Genomic DNA, 24,787 nt, shown 5'->3' on the forward strand with positions numbered 1-24,787 from the left:
TTTTTGATTCAATAAATATGTTCAATGCAAGAACAGATCACTAATCTTAAAAGATTGGCACATGACACTGTCTATAATTTTCAAAGCTCTATCTTGTCATTCTCGCTTTTTGATGTAACAACTATTCTATGTTGTGTTGCCGTGAAGAAATCTGTTTTTGTGTGCAATAACAAATTAAGATGAGGATTGAAAGTTTAAATTATTATATCGATAATCTCAATTAATAATGTACTGGGTTTGAACTTTTTTGTATTTTGTATACATGTAAGAAACCTACCTAATTTGTGAACAATAAAAACATTTAACAGTGTGTAAGTCAATATTTTATGTTTGTCGAAATTAGACAAATCTTTTTATAAATTTTTAATTATTTCTTTATTAATGTTGTGGATTATTTAACTCCTGAAAGATAAACCAACAGTTTTCAAATTATGACTAACCGTTCTAACAAATTTTCAAACCCCAAAATAAAGTAATGAAGAAACTTATGTTTGTCAAAAATAAAAACTATCGTGCTAATTCCATATTTTTGATTTATTTTTAATTCATGGCATAAAATAAATCCTACAAAAACACTTTTGTTTCCTTATGAAGCCAAAACAGTTCTGGAGTGACGAAAGTGTTGATAGATTTTTCTAACTCCCTTCATGGAAAATAAGTGTGGAAGTTAAATTATTTATGGTAATATCCTTAAAGGTATAGTAAATAGTTGAATTAAAGAATCTGTGATTTCTACATCACAATCAAATACCAAATTGAACCATTCTCTAGAGTTTTTTCAAAAACATAAATTTTATAATGAAAAATGATCTACAATTGATAAATTCTATTTTAAAATTGAGTCTGAAATTATATAACATATTTGAAAATACCACTCAACATTCTTGAATAAACTTTCTCGTAAAACTATACACCACAGTCAACATTCCCAATCGTGGTAGTGTCTCCTGAAAAAAAAAGTAATTAAAGTATAATCAATGAAGCTGAATAAACACCTCAAATCAAATCAGTTTATTTCCAGAGACTCTATATATATATATATATATATATATATATATATATATATATATATATATATATATATATATATATATATATATATATATATATATATATATATATATATATTAAATCGAGCACTTTCGACAGCTGGTCGTACTGTCATCTTCTAGGCACTCCTGAGGAGTGCCAATCCGAGTCAATCAGAAAACTAAAGAAAATCACTTGGAAGGACCATTGACAACTGAAGACATCATAAGAAGCTTAATCTCTCATAAATATTTTTTCAGTAATGAATACATATGCCAATGGTCTATTTAACAATGCAAATAAAACTAGAGCTTGGTGAACTAACAAATTATGTGCTACAGTGTGCTGGAATAGATTTGGTTCCACTTGTTTCAAATATTTCAAAAGCATGCAAGAACTTAGTTGAATTATCTAAATACACATTCACAACTGAAGTTTTCTATCAATAGTAACTCTTTGATAAATGTTTGGCATACAAATAGAGGTAGGAAATATTGCTGGAAATATTTAGAAAAGTGATAGTGAATGTATCAAAAATATCTTTGGTGGTTCAATAACTTTGAAGGGGGGCAATGGAATTCAACTTTTCGGGAACAAGGTTCCTTGGATTAACGATAGACCCTCAATTGTCTTGGAAACAACTTATTTAAATGTTTTGAAATTTATGAGTGGAACAATTATGGTGATACATCAGTAAAGTTGTCACCAGAAAGGGAGTCTTTTTTTGGTCCATTTAAAAAATTAAAATTGGATGTAAGGCTTCTCAGAGACGAAACATTGAATTAAAAATCTGTGAAAGCCATTTTGTACAGTTCAAAATGAGGCAATGATGGCGTTTTTTTCGATTTTTAATATATTTTTGAATAACCAAAGAAAAAGTTTAACGAAATTCGCAACTTTTGGTTCTTTTCTAATGTATCCGGAACTAATTGGAATTTCCTAAATTTCAAAAAGTAATTCAAATAAACTCTGAAATGGCCAATTTGCCCATTTTTGCCACTTCTTATCTTCGACACAGAGTATATCTTTTCATTGAAAACATTCATGTCATTTGTATTGACACTGTTGACGTTTTTCATGAGTTTCAAACAAAAGTTTATTGATTAAGTTTGAAAATGTCCGTATAGGACATTTTCAAACAAAAGTTTATTGAATAAGTTTGAAAATATCCGCATAGGACGAAACTGCAGTAACGTTAGTTACAAATAAAAGGGGTAAGAAACATAGAAATTTTCATTATTTTTTCTTTATTGTGATTTCCTACCACGTAGTAACGGCTACATCCATCAATTTATCAAATATTTTTGATGAGCTGAGGTTCTGCAATAATTTTAGTTGTCATAATTTCAGAAAATTCAATTCTTCTGTAGGGGTCATCGTCACCAAGTTTTTGAAGGATTTGCATTTTTATATAGATGAAATGTATGTAATTCAAGTACTTTTCTTATAGATTCGCGGGATGATACGGTTACTGTAGCTGCCTGACGAATCAATAAAGTATGATTCATTGCAAACAGTCCAGGTACTTTAATTTGTTTTGTTTCGTCCAGTAATAGTGGTTAATCTTTTTTTTATTTGTGACAGTATGAGTTCTTCAAATTTTGCTACTAGTTGGCGAATGTACACGTAACTTTCATTTCTCTCCGGGTGTCCCTGGTTAAATACTTTTAGTTATTGTTAACAAATACTGATCTTCTCTACCTTAAATAAAAATCATTTCCTAACGTTCAGCTGTGTTGTACGCCATTATTGACGATAAAAAGTCTGTTTCTCGTGTACAAAGTATCAAAATAAAAATCAATTGTATTAATAATAAGAGTAGCATTTCCCGCCTTGAAGTAAAAAATGTGACACAAAAATACCTCTTCAAAAACGAATATTTCAACACCCCTTTTTTGTTACATTCACTCATCAACTGAGTCAAATTTTTTCAGGTACAAATAAACAAAAATAATACAGGTGAAAAGTGTTTATAAGAGTCTTAATATTAATGCTTCGATGGTTATAAGTTATAAATATGATTTTAAACATTTCTTACATTAATAATAGAAAATAAAATTTCAATTGAAATAAATAGTGTTTTATTCAACAAAACAAAATTTACAACATCGAAGGGTGTTATAGATTGAACTAAAAATTGGCTTCAATCAACAAAATACAACATGACAATACTATGCCAGATAGTGACAACTGTTATTTCTAGAATAAATATAGATACAGGATGGAATAAATATATATGATTTTCATTACGCCATTTAAGAATATAAAGTTGAGGTGGCTGGGGGCGAGGTGGTAAGTGAAAACAAGTTAGCTATCACATCATTTTGTTTCCCTCTCCCTATTATGGAAGTTATTTTCAGCGATTTCTTATATTTTATTCGGTTGCTCAGATATAGTCATTGCAACTTTTCAAATTGTCACCTGATATGTATGTATACATTTAAGCTTCTCAACAGAAAAATAAGTATATCTGAACTTACCACGAATAAGGGAATCAAGAGTTCTTTGGTATTTTCATCACTGCTCAAAAGAGTGAGCATAAAAACAACTTTATTCTAAAAGAGAGCAACTTGAACAATCTGCAATTCTACAGTGAAATAATAACTTACTTTAAGAATGACTTCATTGATGAAAATATTTTGTACTTTTTCTTGAGGAATGAAAAGCGTTCTCGAACCAACAATATACTTAGTTTTTATGTGGATTCCTAAGCCTTTAATAATGACTAGATTTTCTAGAAAGAAAAAATGTTGTTATGAATGCAAACAATTATGACTCAGAATGAACTCACCTTCCATGGCTGTAATGCATATTCTGTAGCATAATAAAAATATACATAAAACTACAATAATATTGAGGGGCTCAGCAGATAGACCTAAAAATACTATATCCAGTCCAAGGAATAGTCCTAATGCTGTACACTCTTTATATAGGGCTTTGGTTGAATTTAAAACTACGACTTTCAATGATATAGGTTTGTAGTCAATATACAGTTTCAAATGATGGCCGTTTATGTTTTTGAAATTTGAATATTTTTCCTTCTTTTTGATTTTAACCATGACTGATTCATGATTTTTCAATTTGTTAACAAGATTGTTTATTTATATGTTAATATGGAAAAGATAGGTTAAGAAAAGTTAGGTCACAGAATAATACACTATCAGAAGGGACATTTGAAAGCGGTAACTTTGATCCAGTAACGTCATAATATGGGCTGTCCTTTGACGAGAGAAGATTAACAACAACTAAAAAAGGATGAAGATATTTAGATATGGTGTGTCACATAATTTTTTGTTGTCCAACAAAAAGTAATGTTTTTTCTGAGGAAATATTCAAACAATTAGCAGTGTGAAGTTGGGTGCTAACGTAAGCTGCCAAAATTTCCGAATACTTTCGAACGATCAGTGGCGTACGTAGCAAAACTTACCTATGTGAAGTTGGCTGCCAGACCCAGCTGCTAAATTTTCCGAACTCTACCGAACGACCAGTGGCGTGTATCCGTACTATCAGCGAAATGAATAGTGTCGTATAGGAATATATAAAAACTCATAATTGATATTTGTTGCAGAAAATCGACGTGTACAGTAATTGAAATATAAAACTGCTTCATTATGCATGGAATTGTGGAATAACTTTGTTATCATAGTGACCCAATGTAACCCTTCCGTGAAAATAATTCCTTGCTTACGACGCGTTTGGGTCTTACACTGCGAAAAACAAATTTTTTTGATAACTTTTGCAAACGACTGCTCGGACGAAATATAGTAGAAAGTGTTTATAGTGACCCAGTCTAACCCTCCACATGAAAATTATTCCTTGTGAAATTATTCTACTGGGTCTTACACTGCGAAAAAGGAATTTTCTAAAAAAATTTTTTTGATAACTTTTGCAAACGACTGCGAGGTTAGACTGGGTCACTATAAACACTTTCTACTATATTTAGTCCGAGCAGTCGTTTGCAAAAGTTATCAAAAAATTTTGTTAGAAAATTTCTTTTTCGCAGTGTAAGACCCAGTAGAATAATTTCACAAGGAATAATTTTCACGAGGAGGGTTAGACTTGGTTACTATAAACACTTTCTACTATATTTCGTCCGAGCAGTCGTTTGCAAAAGTTATCAAAAAAAATTTTTTAGAAAATTTGTTTTTCGCAGTGTTAGATCCAAACGTGTCGTAAGCAAGGAATTATTTTCACGAAAGGGTTAGATTGGGCCACTATGATAACAAAGTTATTCCACAATTCCATGCATACGACAATATCCATTTCGCTGATAGTACGGATACACGCCACTGGTCGTTCGGTAGAGTTCGGAAAATTTAGCAGCTGGGTCTGGCAGCCAACTTCACATAGGTGCAAAACTTAATTGATACTTTTCATGTCATGTATAAACTTGTGAAATTTCTGCTTAAATTTAACAACGAAAAATATAGAGAATCATGAAATAACAATAGTAGAAAGCAACCCCTCTGAAAAAATCTGTTGCAAAATTAGTTAACGGGCTGGAAAAAATTAATAAAATTGACTGCTTTGTCACATTTAATTCAGTTTCTTATATACACAAAATTTAGTATTGGACATATATAGAGAATGATAAATAAAAATAGTAGAAAGCAACCACTCTGAAATAATCGCTTGAAAAACTAATTTACAGGGTAGAAATATTATTACATTTCACTGCTTAGTCACATATAATTCAGATTTTTATATACTCTACACAAAATTTAGTAACGGAAATATATAGAGAACCATGAAATAACATTAACAATTCCACTCGCATCTTAATATTTAAATCGACCCTCTGTATATATTGGATGTGAGTGAAAGTATTGGTGAGTGACATTATGCAGTAGGTATGTGTGGCTAGGGTAAGGCTGGGAGAGGGGAAGGCTTTCTAGCATTGGCTTGTCAAAAAGTATATATTTTGACAAGTCTTTGTCTTTTCATTGAATAAGCGGAATTTTGGTTTGCGGATTTGTGATTTTTGGAATACTCTTTATTCCAAGGTTATTATACATATGTGTGGCTAGGGTAAGGTTGCGAGGGGAGGAGGCCTTTCAGCAAAGCTTTATCAAAAAGTACATACTGTTTGGCTTCCCATTAAACAGACGGAATATTTATATCAATTTTGAATGAATGCCAAATGGCGGTTTGATAGTGATTAGTTTGCAGATTTGCGATTTTGGAATGTTATTTATTTCAAGGGTATATTATGTATGACTAGGGTAAGGCTGTGAGGGATGAAGGAGGCCTTTTAGAAAGTATATTTTTTGGCAAGTTTCTTGTCCTCTCATTAGATGCAAAACAATGATATTATAATGATTGGCTTTCGGATTAGCAGTTTTGTTCGTTGTTTTTTTTTAATGATGAATTTATATTAGGATGTGATATATGGACGACCGGACGACAAGGCTACTAGCAAAAACCCACTTGAAAATAGTATTGCGCCATGGCCAGAATGAATTATTGATGCGAGCCTGATCGAGCAATACCTCTTGGGTTATGTTGTTGCTTTCGATACTATTATTATTTCATGATTTTTTATATAGTTTGCTAAATTTTCTTCAAAGTACATAAAAAACTGAGTTATAAGTGACACAACAGTCAACTTTAATAATTTTTTCCACCCTGAAAACTTAATCTGCAAGCTATTATTTTAGAGTTATTACTTTGTACTATTGTTATTTCATAAGTCTCTATACATTTCCATTGCTAAATTTTGTGCGGAATATATTAAAAACTGAATTATATGTGACAAAGCACTCAACTTCATCAAGTTTTCCAAGCGATTATTTCAGAGTGGTTACTTCCTACTATTGTTATCTCACAGTTCTCTATATATTTCTGTTGACAAATTTTGTGCAGTTTATAAGGATCTTAAATAGATATGGAAGAAATCAGTCAATATAGTAACCCTAATCACTGACAATTAATTTTGTTTCACATGTTCATTTTGATGTGTAAACATTAACACTCTAATCTAAGTGTTCAATAAAAATATTATTAAAGTGGAATATGCAAAAAGCTATCTTGTGAAATTTCACAAGTTTATATGACATAAAAAATATTGATCTTTACTACGTACGCTACTGAACGTTCGGGAGTATTCGGAAATTTTAGCAGTTAACATTAGCAGCCAACTTCACACTACTAAAAAGGTGAACCTAACTTTACCAATAACTCATGATTCTGATTTGTTAGTTTTAGGCAATTGTGAGATAGTTGTAGATGTATAATATATATGAAAGAAAATGAAATCAGAAAAAAAAATTGTGGAACTAAGAAATTACATAAAAAATGCAATTATAAATAATAGGAATTTTAATGGCCACAAAGAAGAAAGATGTCAAGTTTTTGAATTGTTACTGAGGGTTGTTCAGAATGGAGAATCAAATTCTGCCTTATTAATAGGCCCAAGAGGTTCAGGAAAAACAACTGTGAGTCCTAATCAACAAATTCATACACAAAAACATGAAAACAACTATTTTGTAGTTACTAAAAGATGTACTATCTGAACTGCAAAATGATGATGAATTTTCAAGGAATTCTATCACAGTCAAACTGCATGGTTTAGTACATACTGATGACCGCCTAGCTTTGAGAAGTATCACCTCTCAGATGAATTTGGAAAATGTGGTAGATGGAAAAGTATTTGGTAGCTTTGCTGAGAACATGGCTTTTTTATTGGCTTGCCTTCGAACTGGTCAAAAACACACATCAAAAAGTGTCATTTTTATTCTAGAAGAATTTGACTTGTTTTGTTCCCACCACAATCAAACTCTCCTTTATAACTTATTTGATGTTTCACAGTCTGCACAAGCTCCTATATGTGTATTAGGTAAGTGAATTAGTCAGAAAGGAATTTTTCATTGCCAGAATTTTCCAGGTATTACTTGCCGTTTGGATGTTATAGAGTTGTTAGAGAAACGTGTTAAATCTAGATTTTCTCATAGACAAATATTTCTTTTTCCTGGAATTGAGAATGAAGAACAATCTGATTTAGAACACATGCTCAGTAAATTAGAACAATATTTGCTTATACCTGAGAAATCAGATGTAAAAATAAGTATGGCTGTAAAAAAGCAATGGAATGCTGACATTAAATCTCTCCTGAACGATAAGAAGTTCAAAAGTTTGATGCAGAGGCTATCAGAAATAGATATAAGTGAAAGAACCCTAAGACACATTCTGGTAACATTTTAGAATTAGTTACAAACTATTGAATGTTTTTATTTAAAATTTTCTACTATGATTTTATGCAGAAAGATATGGTTTTTCGTCCTTTGAAATTCTAGTACCCAAATATCTCCTGTGGTTTTATGCTATCAAGTGGTTATATGGTATTGAGTGGTTATAATTCATAATTTTTTGATGTTTTTGTCACCCAATTATAATATTTATGTATGTGCTGGTAGAGAGAGGGTCAAGGTAAATCAAAAATATGTTAATTTAACTGTACTTTTCATATTTTACTGACTTCGGTTTTTTATTAAACCATGAGTGCTTAAGTCCTATCCATTCTAGTCAGAAATAAATATACTTTGCACATTGGATAACTGTATCAAGTGTTTTGCTGGAAATTGGGATTCATTACGTCAAGAAGGTAGCGAAGACTAATCTTGTTTAATTAGGCATCATTTTGAAGGAAATTTCACTTTCTGAGGGAATTGTCTTGTCATCATATTATTACATCGTTCAAAGTAGGTTTTAGTCTGGTTTTATTATGCCAAAACATTTTAGGCATTAATATTAGTTTTAGTAACATCAGTTGTTAGTAATCCTTCATTAAGTTATGTGAAGGAATTGACCAACACTTGATAAAAATCTATAATATATTGAAGTGATACTTTATTGTGAGATTTTCACTGAACAGTTTACTAAACTGTAATAGGTGTTTAACTATACAATAGCTCTCTCAGGCATGTTCATTCTGTATGAACATATGTTGCCGTTTTGTGAACTGTTCAGTGAAAATCTCACAATAAGGTGTTCTTCTTCAAGATGCCAAGTTAATGTGGTCAATGTCATATTAAATTTCAGATCAACATCATCTTTCGTCTGGATGAGGATAAGTTATCTTTGAAGGTGTTCCAAGATCAAATGGATATGTTGGAAAAAGATGATATGATTCAAATACTACAAGATTTGAATGTTGTGGAGTTATGCCTTGTAATTGCTATGAAACACCATGATGAGATATATGAAAATCAACCCATGAATTTTGAAATGATTTTAACACGATACATCAAGTTTGCAAACGCTAATTCAAGTATCCAGTCTATGCCCAGACCAGTGATAATGAAAGCTTTTGAACATATTCAAGTAAGTATTTTGATATTCGTTATTGTTGAAGATGAACAACATTATTAATAACTCTATGATAGAATTAGTACTATAAAAAAAACATTGATTTTTGTATGAATTGAAAAAAATCATTCATCAGCTTTAAAGGTATAGTAAAGTTACATAATAAAAATAATGAAATTTAATTATAAAATTACCAAAGAACATAGAAATGTCAAAATATGTGGTGTCACCTAAAGATAGTTATATTAAAAACTTCTCCACTGAAGCATTGAATTTTGAATTCATTTGATTCTTAAATGTGAAAAAAAAAAAATTTGATTTTTTAAGTGAGTGACGATTACAAATGTTTTATACATATTTTTCAGAATCTTGAGTTAATTTCCATGATGAGTGGTAGTGGGACTAAAATGCAGAAAGAATATCAGTTTTTTAAATTACTAGTAACCCCGCACCAGATCTCTGAGGCTGTGAAAAAATCTTCTGGATTGCCAACAGAAGTTATTCAATGGGCAAACAGTTCTCTAGCTTGAATGGAAACTGGTAAACAATTTTATTTCATATTTATTATTTCAATAAAATATGTATGAAAACAAATTTCATTTTTTTACCTTCTACTGCTACTACAAATCATATTCATTATATATCCTGGGGGCTAGTAACAGATTTTTGATAGTCATTCATTCCCAGTTGTTACCTCCAGGAATGTTTCACGACATTGTGCCATGTAGGAATGAAAAAAAAAGTCGACTGACTCTCAGGTGTTGGATTACACTTCAGCTGCTTTTAAGAACATATCTGAAAATATTTCTAGTGATTTTTTTCTTTAAACTTTCTTTAAACCAGATGGTAAGCTGGAGAAAAAGTCATCATCCGAGTCAGTGAAAGACATTACCCTACCCCACCCATGATTCCGCAGCTGATATCCCCAACACAATTATATGAAACATTCCTGAAATATTTGCTGGGAAAACATTGGTTGCAAAAATGTGTCACCAATGAGTATTTGAATTATGTAATTATAAACCACATTCAGCCAGAAATTAAATATTCTTAAAATTATACTTTTTGATATTTTATGTTGAAATGCTTAATCATAAACTGTTTGTTGAATAACTTGGCCTGTGACTTGAAATAGTCGGAACTGAAGACAGAAGTATCAACAACACTTCATTCAGAAAAATATTTTTCAGTAGAGTATTTTCCAAGTCAAGATGGTGATATGCAGCTTGCAGATTTTTTACATCTGCATTTCCATTAAAATAGTAAGTATAATCTTGATAGTGCCGTCCTGACTTTGAATTCAGTTTATGGTTGAAATTGGGTTGAGCAATTTTTTCTTCAACCAAAATATATTTTTGTGTACTTACTTCTATAACAATATCAGTGTCCTCAAAATAATATAAAATTTCGTCACTGGGAGAGAAAATTTGAGGTGGTTCAAGTGACTTTACATTCAATTCATTGAAAATATAACTCGCCAGCAAATTCAGAAAGCTAAAATAGTTTGGGAATTCTCTTTGACAGTTTTCGTTCATCTGCTTGAATGAAATGTAAAATATACATTGTCATATTGTCAACCACTTTTAAACATACACTTTCATTTATGTCTGAAGTGCTCAAAGTACTTTCATCAACATATACTCCAAAAGCAGTCAACCATTTTTTTGAAAGTTCTACGTTTTTTTTTGAAATCTGAAATTTCAATTCAGTATTTTTTATGCTGTTCCTGCAATGCAATTTGTAACAATTTAAACTATCAATGTGTTTATTGTTTTCAGTTAACATTTTACACGTCTTCTTTTATAACATAATACGTCAAATATCAGTGTTGCCAATCAAGAAATTCCCCGAAAATACCATTTTTACGTTAATTTTATCACCGGTCATTGCTTCCAACATGAATATTAACCTTTTTGCGTAGCTAACTTCGCGTCGTAATTTCTAAGCGCAAAATCGTAATAATTTTTTACTGTTGAATGGGAATGAAACGCGTGTCATATAATTTCATTATCATATTTTCGATATTTCGAAAAATACACCTCACGATTTGATCTCCATAAACTTTATTTGAAAAATATATCACATGTTTCGCTATTATCTGAGATTATTTACGTTCCGGACTCGGAGGTCACCCAGGGAGCTATAGCTTCATACGTGGTCATGTTGGATGTTACCTAAGAATGTGAGGTCTTCTAACTGAAACTACGAATGTGCAGTTGTCTCCTGTTGGTAACTCCATGCATATGTGATGTATTCCATACGTCCTGGAACTATAAATGTATAAATACATATATAGTTCCAGGACCCAATTTTATATGGCACATGGATGGTTATGACAAACTGAAGCAATTTGGTTACGCAATCCACGGAGCTATAGATGGATTTTCCAGAAAAATATTGTGGTTACGAGTAGCTTCAAGTAATAACAATCCTAGGATAATAGCGTCATATTACTTAGAAACAATTAGACAATTGAAAGTTGTGCCAACATTGATGAGAACAGACAAAGGAACAGAAAATAGCATAGTTGGATCTTTGTAGAACTATTTAAGGTATTATCACAATGACAATTTAGCAGGATTCAACAGTCATAACAACATAAGGAAAGAGTACTTCGAAACAAAAAATTGAATGATTCTGGTCACAAATGCGACGACAGGGTATAAGTTATTGAATAAGTTTTTTCAAAGATCTCAAAGACAGCATGAACTATGTTGAAAGTTATCAGCTAATTGTGGAAAGTCACATAAACTGTTTTGGTTCTATTATTCAAGGTGAACTAGAGCTTTTGGTGAAAGAATGAAACACACATACCATAAGGAAACAAAAAAATATAGAACTTCCATGTGACAAACCACAAATTATGTATGATATTCCCCAGCTATTTGATACAATTGACTATGGAAAAGATGTGGAAGAAACAGAAATTAATTATTTGGAAGAAACTTTTTCACAAAAGCCACTTATGTATATGATTCACTCATTGAAGAACTATTGAAAATATTATTTTCCAGTGCCAATCCACTAAAAACATTAGAAGAAGGAACGCGTTTGTTCTGTGCTCTGTTAGAAACAATAAATTCTTTCTGAAATTCTTTTATTACTCTACAATATCAGGATGAGTTTTGTTTCATTTCACAGAAAATATATTGGTTATGTGCTGGGCTGTACCGATTTATTCAAGAACCATCCACATTTTTCATTTAAACTATTATAAATAATTATGAATATGCTTTCATTGCAGCCACAATAATTTATGAGCTGTGATTCGGGGGAGAATGGTTACGAATCTCTCCAATAAAGCTGTTGAATCTATTTTAGATCTGATATGCCATTATTGTTATTCCAACCCGCCAGATTCTAGGCGGGTTGGAATAAGTTGGAATAAGTGTTTTTCAACCTTTTCCGTGACACGACCTCCTTAGTAAGAAAAAATAGTATGCGACTCCCCGACCCTTTTTTATGTATGTTTTTATTTTATGTAACAAATATTCACTCCATACAACATTTTGATGCGTTTTAATAATTAGCATATAAATACATAATAAAGTACGTAAAAATAATCTTTCACATCGAAAAAGTCGCCAATTGATAACTAACGCAATTTACACGCATAGGTACGAACGACCAAGGCCGATGCTGGCCGTCCGACCGAGAAACGGGACGTAACGAGCGCTGCCGAGGGCATCGCGGGGTATGAAGGAAGTGACACGCGTGATTGTCAGCCGTTCAGTTGTTTAGCGTGCGCAAATCATTGTTTTCCGTTTTTCACGTATTTAGTTGAAGTGATTTGTAATAATTGAAAATGGATAAATTCCAAAAAGGACCAACAGAACCATCAACCAAAAAAAATTGTCTTTGTGATGACAATTATTTGAAATTCGGGTTTACTGTGATAAACCGCAGTGCGTTATTTGCTTTGAAACTTTATCGGGAGAAAGCATGAAGCCATCGAAGTAAGCACGCCATCTCAACACAAAACATCCAAATGAAAAATATAAACCCATGGAATTTTTTGAGAGAAAATTAAAAGTTCTTCAACATCAAAAAACTGCTATAGTACAAATGCCCTACCTAAATGAAAAAGCGTTGCTTGCTAGTTATCGAGTAGCTTTTCGTGTGGCTAAAACAGGAAAACTCCACACAATTGCCGAAAGTTTGATTTTACCGGCTGCTTTAGATAAAGCCGAAATTATGTTTGGCAAACAAGAAGTAGAAAAGCTCAAAAGTATACCTCTCTCTGACAATACCATTCAACGCAGGATAAGCGATATGGCGACTGATGTAGAAAAAATAAAAAAAAGTACTTTTGTGTCCTTGCAATTTGATGAATCTACGGATATTTCGGGTTGTGCGCAGTTTGTCGCTTTTCTGCGTTTTGGATCCAATGAAAAATTAATGGAAGAAATACTATTTTCCCTCAAACACTACAGGTCAGTGCTTGCATAACATGTTCCTTGAAGCTACGCAAGATATGAATATCAATTGGGAAGAAAAATGCATTGCTATTTGTAGTGATGGCGCAAAAGCTATGACTGGTGCAAAAAGTGGCTTTATTTCTAGATTGAAAGAACAAATGGCAAACGCTTCTTAGATGCATTGCTCTCTTCATCGCCAAGCTCTTGCGGTCAAAACCTTGCCACAGGAATACAGTCAAGTTCTAAATATTATTTTAAAAATTGTAAATTCAATTGAAAGAAAAGCGTTGCAGATACGATTGTTTCGGATTATTTGTGAAGACATGGGGGTATTCCACCAAAATTTACTTTACCATACAGAGGTTAGGTGGTTGTAGTATTGACCATCAGAGTTATGGAACTCCGAGCTGAACTTTTAATATATTTACAGCAGACCAAGTCGGAATACTCTGAATTTATTTGTGACTTGGATTTTCTTTTGATATTAGCTTTTCTTTTTGGCGTATTTGACCATACAAATAGCTTAAATAAAAGTCTTCAAGGGCGAGATGAAAATGTCATCACTGCAAAAGACTAAATACATGGCTTTACAAAGAAAATTGACACAGTCTTATATTGAAGAAGTTGGATGTGAGATAAACATCAAGGAGTATATCCTGGTATGAAAACGGTGTTGGATAATTTGAAAGAAGAATTATGTCATTACTTTCCTGTGCAATCGGAAAACCTTGAGCAAAGGTGGATCTTGAATCCATTTTTGACTGCAGCTATAAATGAAGTGAATTCAACAACTAAACTCAAAGAAAATCTGCTGGAGTTATCTGCCGAAGGGATGTTACACTTAAAATTCAAGTCTGCCAATTTGGATAGCTTTTGGTTAAAAGGAAAAACAGAATACCCGGAATTAACAACTGAGGCCTTGAGGTGTTTGATTCCATTTGCCACCTCTTATTTGTGCAAGTTGATATTTTCATCAATGGCCAAAATAAAAAGCAAGCAAAGAAATCGCTTAAATTTAGAAAATGACCTAATTCTCAATGTAGCAAACACGGAACCACGATGGGAAAAATTGATTATTCGAAAACAAGCGCAATCTTCGCATTAGGAGTGACAAGTAGACGTAGGCTTTAGTTTTTTGTTAATTTGTTTGTATTAATATGTACAAATGTTTACCAGTATATACTTTTTGTTAACATATTCTTAATAAATCTATCTTTATATAATTTATTAATTTTTTTTATCCTTGCGCGACCCCCCTACAGAAGCACACGTTTAAAAACGGTGCAATAGGCCAATCAATAGTAGACTTTTTCGTAAAAAAATATTAGTAGAAAACCGACTGTGCCATATGAAAAACATTCAGTAGTTCTGGTACGTTTTTGAGTAGCAACTGTCACTTAATAATTTCTTAATACTTACCTATGTGCTTTTGAAAGTAGTTGACAATGTATCAGTACGAGTACAATTTTTCGAGTCTTCCATTGTCTAGAAAACAAAGAAAATTTTCTGCATCTATCAAGTGAATTTACACACTTGATTAAGACAGTATATGTTACTGTTGAAACGTCGTGACTCAAACACATGCAGATAATTAATTTTCTTTGTTTTCTAGATAGGTAATCCAGAAAAAGTCTACTTGCACTTACCTATGTATTATTTATGTCAATACATGGTTGTTAACCAATTTATTTAATATTTGACTGAATAACTATCACATGTCATACAATTGAAAGAAATTAATTTTTACAAACATATACCATGGGCAGTAATGATGGATCATTCACTTCTCAACCATAATACCTTATTGGGTTCAAATCCCAGCAAGGTCACCGGTTCCCTGCGTTGCAACCCACGTTAAAAGGTATGCTTGTAAAAGCCTCTCAAACACAAAGGAAAAAAGTTATTTTGAACACAAATATATTTAAAACATTATTACAAATGATAATAATAGCGAATAAAACAAATCTCTTATTTACTATCCTAAACAAGGTAGACAGAAGATTTGACTTGGTTCCCTTGTTCAATAGCATTGAATTTGAGTAACGGGTAATGAGATGGGGTAAACCCCCCCATTTTTCTATAGTTTGGAAAATACAGGTTTCAAATTATTAGGTTACTATAGTACTATAATTCTCTTATCTTGACTGGAGGTAACCACAAACTCATTTTTTCAAATGGCAATATAAGCATTTTTTTCATTATCCGAAAGAGGTTTGAATTTATGAGAAAAATTGGAGGTACAGTATAGATTATTTATTCGTTTAAGGTAAGCCATAAAAATCAAACATAAATCATGTCACTAGGAAACATCATACATAATTTGTGGCTAGTCACATGCAAGTTTTTTTTTGTTTCCTTATATGTTCCAGTCCTTCGCCAAAAGGTCTAGTTCACCCCAAATAATAGAACCAAAACAGTATCTGAGACTTACCACAATTAGCTGGTCACTATCATCATAATTCATACTGTTTGAGATCTTTGAAAAAACTTATCCAAGAACTCATACCCTGTTATCGCATTTGTGACCAGAAACATTCAAGTTTGTTGGAGATTCTCTTTCCTTCAATATGACTCTTGAATACTGCTAAATTATCATTGTGATAATGCCTTAAATAACTCTGCAAAGATCCAACTATGATATTTTCTGTTCCTTCATCTGTTCTCAGTAATGTAAGCACAACTTACAATTGTTTAATTGTTTCTAAGTAATATATGACACTATTACCTATCCTAGGATTGTTATTACTTGAAGCTACTCGTAGCCACAATATTTTTCTGGAAAATCCATCTATAGCTCCATGGATTGCGTAACCAAATGGCTTCAGTTTGTCATAACCATCCATGTGCCATATAAAATTGGGTCCTGGAACTATGTATTTACGTCGCTTTAGCCTCCTACGTGACCTTACCTCAACACCTTCCGGATCAGCTATCCTTAGTATTTCCAAAACAGTATTCCTTTTCACTTGGATACCATATACCAGTCTTAACCTCCTCCATAACGACTTGTATCCTAGGCAGGTTCCACTACCATCTTCAATTTCTTCTAACACCCCAAAAACCACATCCTCTATGGGTGATTCTTCAACATTTTTTCGTTTCAGATTCAAATTTTTCAATATTCTTTGTAACTGCCTAACAGAAATGCATAAGTTATGGTGAAAGAACAAAAAAAACACGATTTCAGGCTGAGTGTAACCCTCTCTGAAATATTTCTTGATTAAATTGTTATGAAATCACCGCATTGCTAACAATCATTGATTCAAAATTAATTACTATTCTATTAACATATATAAATGGATAGAAAAAAGTAATAGAAAACCAGCCATTCATTATATTTCAAATTACGCATACCAATGTGACAATATCTCTGTACGTTGCACAAGTGACGTAATATCTCTGTACGTTTCACAAGTGACGTCACATATCTGTACCAGTGTATCAGTAGCATTGCATGTCGTGACCGGGCTTCCGTAGCTAACCGTTTTCTACTGTGACACTATCATGTACATAAACGTTCAAGTGTCAAAAGTACAATCGACCAGCAGGATTGCATTATCTAAAGTTGACCAGTTAAATACTACATTTAACACCTCATTTATATGTCAACCTCGCAAAACGAACTTGAAAACTACCGATCGCGAAAGAATAGCACAAAGGCTGACTTTCGACCAAAAAAGGTCAAATGTCAGTCTTGCTGAAGTGCCCATCAGTAAGTTGAGGACCGCTCGGAGAGCGGGGGTGGATGGAGTGGGGTAGTAGGTTCTCTTCGCTAACTAGCTGGGGGGGAAGCTTCTACTTCAGGGCACTCAACCCGTGAGGGGGCATGGGGGGAACTTGAAAATTTTAAACCAAGGCAAAATGAAACATTCATCTTTCAGGCACATAAGTAGCTGTATAAATATTAAACTGTCATATTGATCTCTTGTCCTCTGACAGCCGTGCCAATGTTTGTCCTTATTCAGATCATATATTCATACTTTGATATTTCTCAATATTTTTATTTTTGATTGAACACTAAGTGAACACTTGAACAGATAAATAAATGAAAAACGCCCGATTTTTCAAAAAGTACTGTTTTTCTGTCCAGAAGTACCTATAATGTCGTATTTTGAATTCATGAAAATTACTGCTTATAGAACTAGAAATCCAAATCAAGTGGATTTTGCAATTTCTGTCTATATACCATATTCAGCGGTAAAGCGACTTTTAACTGTTGGTGGACGCAAGCAGTATATTCATTCTTGGTTCTCGGACATAACCTGAAACCTTGACAAAGTTATAGTGACGTTTTTCTTTCGATTTCACATATGCCGGTTGTTGCATCAGCATACTGAAAAATTCTCAAATAAGTTGAAATGGTTTTAGATCTTGATCTTTTTCGTACCGATAAAGGAGGAAACTCTGACAAAATCAGGGAAAACCAAAAGAAGCGTTTTAAGGATGTAACATTAGTCGACAAAGTTGTGGATAAAGACACCACATGGAGACAGTTGAGACATAAGGCAGATAATTGGAACAAACTTAAAAATGTGTGTAGCAAAGCTATTGGTGAAAAGATGAAGAAAAAAGAACCTCAAGGAGATCCAGCAGATGATATTCCTGGAAATATTCCATCACAATTAGAGAATTTGACTTTGGAATTACTACAACCTCTGACAGTAAATCAAATAAAAAAGGTAAAATGGATATTATTTTCATATTTCTAAATATCATTTTGAAACTTTTCAGGTTCGTACTTTAATCGATGATGCTGTTGTCCAAAATGAACACGAACTGAGTAAAACTGAGAAAGAACGAAATGATGCTCTCAGAGAAGTGGGAAACCATTTACATGATTCAGTGCCAGTTGACGATGATGAAGACAATAACAAAGTTGAAAGAACTTTTGGAAATTGTGAAACTCGAAAAAAATATTCCCACGTTGACCTAATTCATATGATAGATGGTATGGATGGTGAAAGAGGAGCTGTGGTTTCTGGGGGAAGAGGATATTATTTAACTGGACCTGCAGTTTTTCTAGAACATGCTTTGATTCAATTATCTTTGAGAATATTGCATAAGAAAGGTTATAAGCCATTATACACGCCATTCTTCATGAGGAAAGAGGTAAATTAAGATAATTAAATTTTTTTATGGGTCATTGAACTTTGTGTATCAATATTTAGCTTGTTGAAATTAATCTCTGGTGAATGAGCACTCTCAACAATGTTTGGTTAGCTGTCTGGTTTTCAAAAATTAATAATATAATTGTAGTTTATTCAATACCAAAATAAATACAATTAATGTTATTTTTACCAATTTTACGATTTCAATTGAAGTCACTATTGAAAAATGAACTCAGTTGTTTGAACTGGCACAAAACCCACTTACAGGACAGCTTATACAATAAACAGTGAACAAAGCTAATGATAGGAAAATGATGAAAAAACTTTTAATTGACAAAAATACTTGTAGTCAGGTAAAAAATAACAAAACTTTGTTTCTTTCTTAAACAGTCTGATGTGTACCGAAAATAAGTATTTTTTATTGCACAATTGGGTTGAAAGACCTTGCTATGTATTAAGTATACCTGTGAAAAATATATTATTATTATTATTATTACTCTTTATTGGCAAATAATGATCTTCTGTACTGCTAAAATACAAAACAATAAAAAATATATATAAAATTAGAGACAAGTCACATTTTAAAAACAAGAAACTAGAAAACAAGACGAATTATTGATGACAATTAGTTGAAATATATTCACTACATTTTCTTTTGAATGAATTTAAAAAGTCAGATCCAGAGTTTTGCCCCTCGATTCATGGGTCATGCGCATCAAGACGCTAAGGAGTTCCTTCGATATCTTTTAGAAGGTTTACATGATGACGTTAATAGAATTATTGAGAAACCTAAAACCTTAACAGAGATTGATGAAAAATTGAGCGACAGCGAAAAAGCACAAAAGTCATGGCTGATTTATTTGAGTACATATAAGATTGTAGATAATTTTGTTAGTCAATTAAAATCCACGATGAAGTGCACACATTGTGGACACTCATCTGCAACCTTCGATCCTTTTTGGGATTTGTCACTTCCCATACCTGAAAGAACTAGCTAATTGAGTTTATCATACTGCTTGGATTTCTTCACAAGAGAGGAAACTTTGGATTTCCTCTAGATGGATTAGATATGAACAATTATGCAGCAGATAATGTGACTCCGTGTCGCTATAATCTATATGCACTTTAGAATCACAGTGGGTCTACCTACAGCGGACATTATACAGCATTCTGCAGATATCCTTTTAATAGCACGTGGCACGAATACAATGATTCACAAGTGTCACCAATTTCACCAAAATTGCTTGTGAGTGGAGATGCATACATCCTCATTTATGAAAAGGAGGAACGAAGTTCGCACCTTTGAGCGTTTTGTAAAGTTATTTTTGAACTGTTCATTTTAATGTTGTGTATTATCTAGTTAAATGTTAATAATTTATTAGGAAATATTTGTATTATATTTATATTTAATGAATCACAGTTTTTATTATGACTTGGCAAATTATTAAATGCAATCAGATCAGAACTATACAACGAGTCACAACCTATATATTTTCTGTTGATATAAAAATTTCCTATTCTATTTCTAGTGGAGTGTGTATGAATAATACTTGTGTAGGTTAACTGATCACTCAGATAACTTGGCAACATATTGTGTTTAATATTAAATATAAATATTAGCATATTCAGTGTTATCCTTTGTTTAGCAGACATGAGACAGTATTTCCAACATGTATTCCACAGATGTGTGTTTATTACAACCTTATATTGCCCTCATGGATCTGTTTTGAAGCTTCTGTAGTCTGTTTAGATTTTCATTGCTCACAAAATAGAGTAATGTACTGCAATAGTCAAAGTGGGGTGCTATTATTGATTTATAAATTGTTAATTTTGCATATTCACTTATTTCATTTTTCAATCTATATAAAAGATGAATTTTCATGGCTATTTTCTTCTGAATATAACTACAGTGCGCATTAAGGTTCAATTCTTGATCTAATACCACTCCCAGATATTTAAAAGTTGTTACTCTTTCAATGATGACATTATCAATATAAAGATTCAATTACAGCTGTTATCTTGCAGTTGTCTTAAATGATATTTGCTACCTATTAACATGCATTTTATTTTATTAACATTCAACTTGAGGGCGTTGTGACATAACCACTCGTTTATATTTAATAGTTCCTCATTCAAACAATCTTGAGATTTCATTAGTTGTCCCAGAACAGTACAATATAGTGTCGTCGGCAAACAGTTTTATCTTACACCTTTTAACATGTATCAAAATATCATTTATGTACAGCAAGAATAGCAGCGGACCCAATACTGACCCTTGAGGGACTCCAGAAATTACATTTAAAGTACTGGATGTCACTTGATTATATTTAACTAGCTGCTTCCGATATGTGAGGTAATTTGTGAACCATTTCAATACTTTTTAATCTAGTCCATACTTATTCAATTTCATTAAAAGTAACTCAATATTTTCTCATAAATTGGCAGGGTATTTATGGGTCTAAAATCAGATCCTAAAACGGTGTTTATAATTTTTTCAATGGGAACGATGGTAGCAATTTTCCAACTGTCAGGAAATGTTCCAGTGGTTAACGATAAATTTATCAAGTTCAAAAACCTATTTCCTAGTATTTCAAATGTTAACTTGATTATATTCAGATTAGTTCCATTGTCATCTGTATTATTTTTCTCGAGGGAAAAAATTATCTTTTTTAACTCGCACATATTCAATGTTTCAAATTCCCCTCATTTGTTGGTATAATATAACTGAGAACATGATTATAATCATTTATTGGTACTATACTTTCGGTTACATCTTTCAAACTGTGAACGAAAAATGAATTGAAATATCCTGCTACTTTTGCTTCATTTGTTATAAGAAAACTATCAAATTGTATACCGTTGAACTCTTGTTTTCTATTTCCCTTTACTAAATCTTTCAGTGCTTTCCACATAGTGTTTCCTTTATTTTCGTCGATCTTTGATTCGTAATACTTTTTAGTTTCAATTCGTATCTTTTTGGTAACGAAATTACGACTTATTTTATATTTATCCCAGTCACATTGTAGTTTGATTTCCTTGGCTTTTTTATGAAGAAAATCGCATTTTTTTAGATCTGCCATGATTTTGTCCACACTTTCAATTTGAAATTATTGAAATTATGCTTCCTTTTGAATTGTGCATGTATTTCCAAACATCCACAGTTCTTAGAGGCACAAGTATCAGAAGTTCATCAAAATAACCAATTCTCGTTTTTTTGGAAAATGCAGTTGAAAAATAGGTGTTAGTCCCGAAAATGTAATTTTGCTTACTTATCATATTTCTATATCTCATATTAATCCCTGAAACTTTGCGATTATCATTTTTTGACATCACCTGAAGTCCTTAGATTATTTTACTTCCGATTATAACCACCTACATAAAGTATTAAAATTTACTCTAGAAAAATGAAATATGTATAAAACCTTACGAAAATGTCACATTTGGATCCAGAATTGTCTCGAAAAAAAAAAAAATTGAAATATACAGGGTGTTCTATTTAGAAATTCAAAACCAGAGCCGTTTTAAATGTACATCTCTATGTAATACATGTGTTTGTAAATCTTTTTACTAAATCTGACATGTGCAAACAACAGTGTAGGACCAATAAATTTATTTTTTTTCTTCTTGACATCTGGTATACTGTATACCTTGCATTGATGGAGGCGTCCATGGAAAGATCTACAAACAAAAGGCAAATGGGCAGCTAGTGCATGCCTAGATGTCATCGCTGGTTGAGCATGTCATGATCAATGAGAATTATTGTTCCGGTGAAGAAAGTTTTGTATAATGCAAACATGTAAGGGATAATAAGGGAATCAAGATTCACAGCAAATAATGATAAGAATATACCATTTTGAGAATTCTCATTGTCAAAAGTGAACCCCAAAGTATTTTTTAACATTAACAAAATTTTGTATTTCCGAAAGTAAATCTGACTAGAATTGACTGATACTTGATTAAAATCCATACGTATTATGTAATACTTCATTCTGAGATTTCTACTAGACATTTTAGGAACATTAATTGATGGCGGTCGCCGTTACTACGTAGTAGGAGATTACAATGAGAAATTAAACTTTTATTTATTTGTAACTAACGTTACTGCAGTTTCGTCCTATGAGGACATTTTTATTGTGTAAGTTTGAACTGTCCTTAAGAGACGAAACTACAGGAACGTTATTTACAAGTGGTAAAAACATAGAAAGTTCAATTTTTCATTTTAGGAATACTTAATTTTCATATGAAAACGCATAAAGCTATTATATAGCAAATATGTGTTGTGGTTTTGTAACCTGTCTAGTGAAATCTCAATAAACTATTACTTGAATAAATCAGACTCATGACATGAGCAGACAAAAAGTTATGAATTTTAAAAAAATTATAATTTTGTGTGTGCTACATACTGAAAAATTACCAGTTAAATGTATATTATAGATAATGCAAGAAGTTGCCCAGCTATCTCAGTTTGATGAAGAACTTTACAAAGTAATTGGAAAGGGTAGTGAAAAGGGGGACGAAAAAGAAATAGAGGAAAAGTATCTCATCGCCACCTCTGAACAACCAATTGCTGCATTTCATAGAGATGAGTGGATTGCTGAGAACTCTCTACCTATTCGTTATGCTGGACTTTCAACGTGCTTCAGACAAGAAGTAGGATCTCATGGACGTGATACTAGGGGAATTTTTAGAGTTCATCAGTTTGAAAAGGTATTTTACTTGAAGTATTTGAGATTAAAAATATATCTTCATATCGAACAGTAAATTAGATTTCATTGGAATGAATGGAATTCAAGGATAGTATTTGAAAATTGTTGAAATATTTTTGAGAGTTATAACAAATAAAAAACTTAGTAGAAATCAGACAATAGTTAATTTCTTTATCCTATTATCAATATGAATTTCTACAAAATAAATATGTCATCATACGAACAAATTTTTATAGAGAGATTCATCATAATTTTTTTCTTATAGGTCGAACAGTTTTGTTTAACTTCTCCATTCGACAACAAATCTTGGGAAATGATGGACGAAATGATAGGTAATGCAGAAGAGTTCTATAAGTTTCTTGAAATCCCATATCGTGTAGTTAATATTGTCTCGGGGGCATTGAATCATGCTGCAGCCAAAAAGCTTGATTTGGAGGCATGGTTTCCAGGCTCTGGAGCTTTTCGTGAGTTGGTTTCATGTAGTAATTGTCTTGAGTACCAAGCAAGGCGTTTATTGGTACGTTATGGACAAACTAAGAAAATGAATGCTACCACAGACTTTGTACATATGTTGAATGCCACGATGTGTGCAACTACAAGAGTAATTTGTGCTATTCTGGAAAATAATCAAACAGATTCAGGTATTAAAGTACCAGCCGTTCTAAAAGTTTTCATGCCTGAAGAATATCAGGATGAAATTCCATTCGTTAAACCTGCCCCCATTGATATTGAGAAGGATTCTAAGAAAGCTAAAAAGCAAAAAGAAGGAATGAAGAAAGCTGGAGGTGAGGAATGATGATGGATTTGAGGAAAATGTTTTCAGGTCTGGAGTTTCATTGATAATCTGCTTTTTGAGGAATTTTAGCTTTCGATAAGTTCAAACGCATTTGATTTTTACTTTTTATAAATAATTTATTATTAAAAATATAAATTATAGAAACTTGGTAATTTTTATTTCAATAAATGTATTCGTCTTCAGAAATATATCTTCATTCACCAAATATCCATAAAAAAGGAAAATTTATAACATTTATTACAGACATTTTTTAAGAACATTGAAGAAAGTTTTTTAGTTTAATGATGCTCATCTAAATATAATTGAATGATTACGAGCTTGAAAACAGTCAGATTGAAAGAGGAATCCTCAATCGGTTTTTGTAATATTCATTAAGATCTGTTTATGGTGCCAAGCTGAACTGAGCAGATTTCTCCTCTTCTCGTG

At 32.1% G+C, this 24,787-nt stretch overlaps 3 protein-coding genes across 5 annotated transcripts; 2 read left to right on the forward strand and 1 right to left on the reverse strand.

The window, feature by feature from the left end:
* Positions 1 to 515: 515 nt before the first annotated feature.
* On the reverse strand, positions 516 to 4,388 carry LOC111505846 (uncharacterized). Of its 2 annotated transcripts, XM_023160729.2 has the most exons (4): positions 3,821 to 4,375; positions 3,639 to 3,763; positions 3,510 to 3,584; positions 516 to 947 (listed from the first exon to the last, which is right to left on the reverse strand). In XM_023160729.2, the coding sequence occupies exons 1-4, from the start codon at positions 4,086 to 4,088 to the stop codon at positions 876 to 878; spliced, it is 540 nt and encodes a 179-aa protein (XP_023016497.1). In that variant the 5' UTR covers positions 4,089 to 4,375; the 3' UTR covers positions 516 to 875. The 2 variants fall into 2 exon arrangements, with proteins under 2 accessions (XP_023016497.1, XP_023016498.1); XM_023160730.2 differs by lacking the exon at positions 3,510 to 3,584 and having other exon boundaries at positions 3,821 to 4,388.
* Positions 4,389 to 7,167: 2,779 nt separating this feature from the next.
* Positions 7,168 to 10,392, forward strand: Orc4 (Origin recognition complex subunit 4). 2 transcript variants are annotated; one of them, XM_023160727.2, is made up of 6 exons: positions 7,168 to 7,463; positions 7,519 to 7,864; positions 7,913 to 8,217; positions 9,067 to 9,348; positions 9,699 to 9,867; positions 10,102 to 10,392. In XM_023160727.2, exons 1-5 carry the CDS (start codon positions 7,278 to 7,280, stop codon positions 9,861 to 9,863), a joined length of 1,284 nt encoding a protein of 427 aa, XP_023016495.1. In that variant the 5' UTR covers positions 7,168 to 7,277; the 3' UTR covers positions 9,864 to 9,867; positions 10,102 to 10,392. The 2 variants fall into 2 exon arrangements, with proteins under 2 accessions (XP_023016495.1, XP_023016494.1); XM_023160726.2 differs by lacking the exon at positions 10,102 to 10,392 and having other exon boundaries at positions 9,699 to 9,927.
* A 7,622-nt stretch (positions 10,393 to 18,014) lies between these two features.
* Positions 18,015 to 24,505, forward strand: SerRS (Seryl-tRNA synthetase). Its single transcript, XM_023163090.2, has 4 exons — positions 18,015 to 18,430; positions 18,483 to 18,860; positions 23,294 to 23,566; positions 23,831 to 24,505. The coding sequence occupies exons 1-4, from the start codon at positions 18,110 to 18,112 to the stop codon at positions 24,359 to 24,361; spliced, it is 1,503 nt and encodes a 500-aa protein (XP_023018858.2). The 5' UTR covers positions 18,015 to 18,109; the 3' UTR covers positions 24,362 to 24,505.
* The last annotated feature ends 282 nt before the right edge of the window (positions 24,506 to 24,787 follow it).

Source organism: Leptinotarsa decemlineata, unplaced genomic scaffold (genome assembly GCF_025532065.1).
Source record: "Leptinotarsa decemlineata unplaced genomic scaffold, Ldec_3_MD MMD2_tig00026299_RagTag_RagTag, whole genome shotgun sequence".
In the NCBI taxonomy this organism is placed as follows: domain Eukaryota; kingdom Metazoa; phylum Arthropoda; class Insecta; order Coleoptera; family Chrysomelidae; genus Leptinotarsa; species Leptinotarsa decemlineata.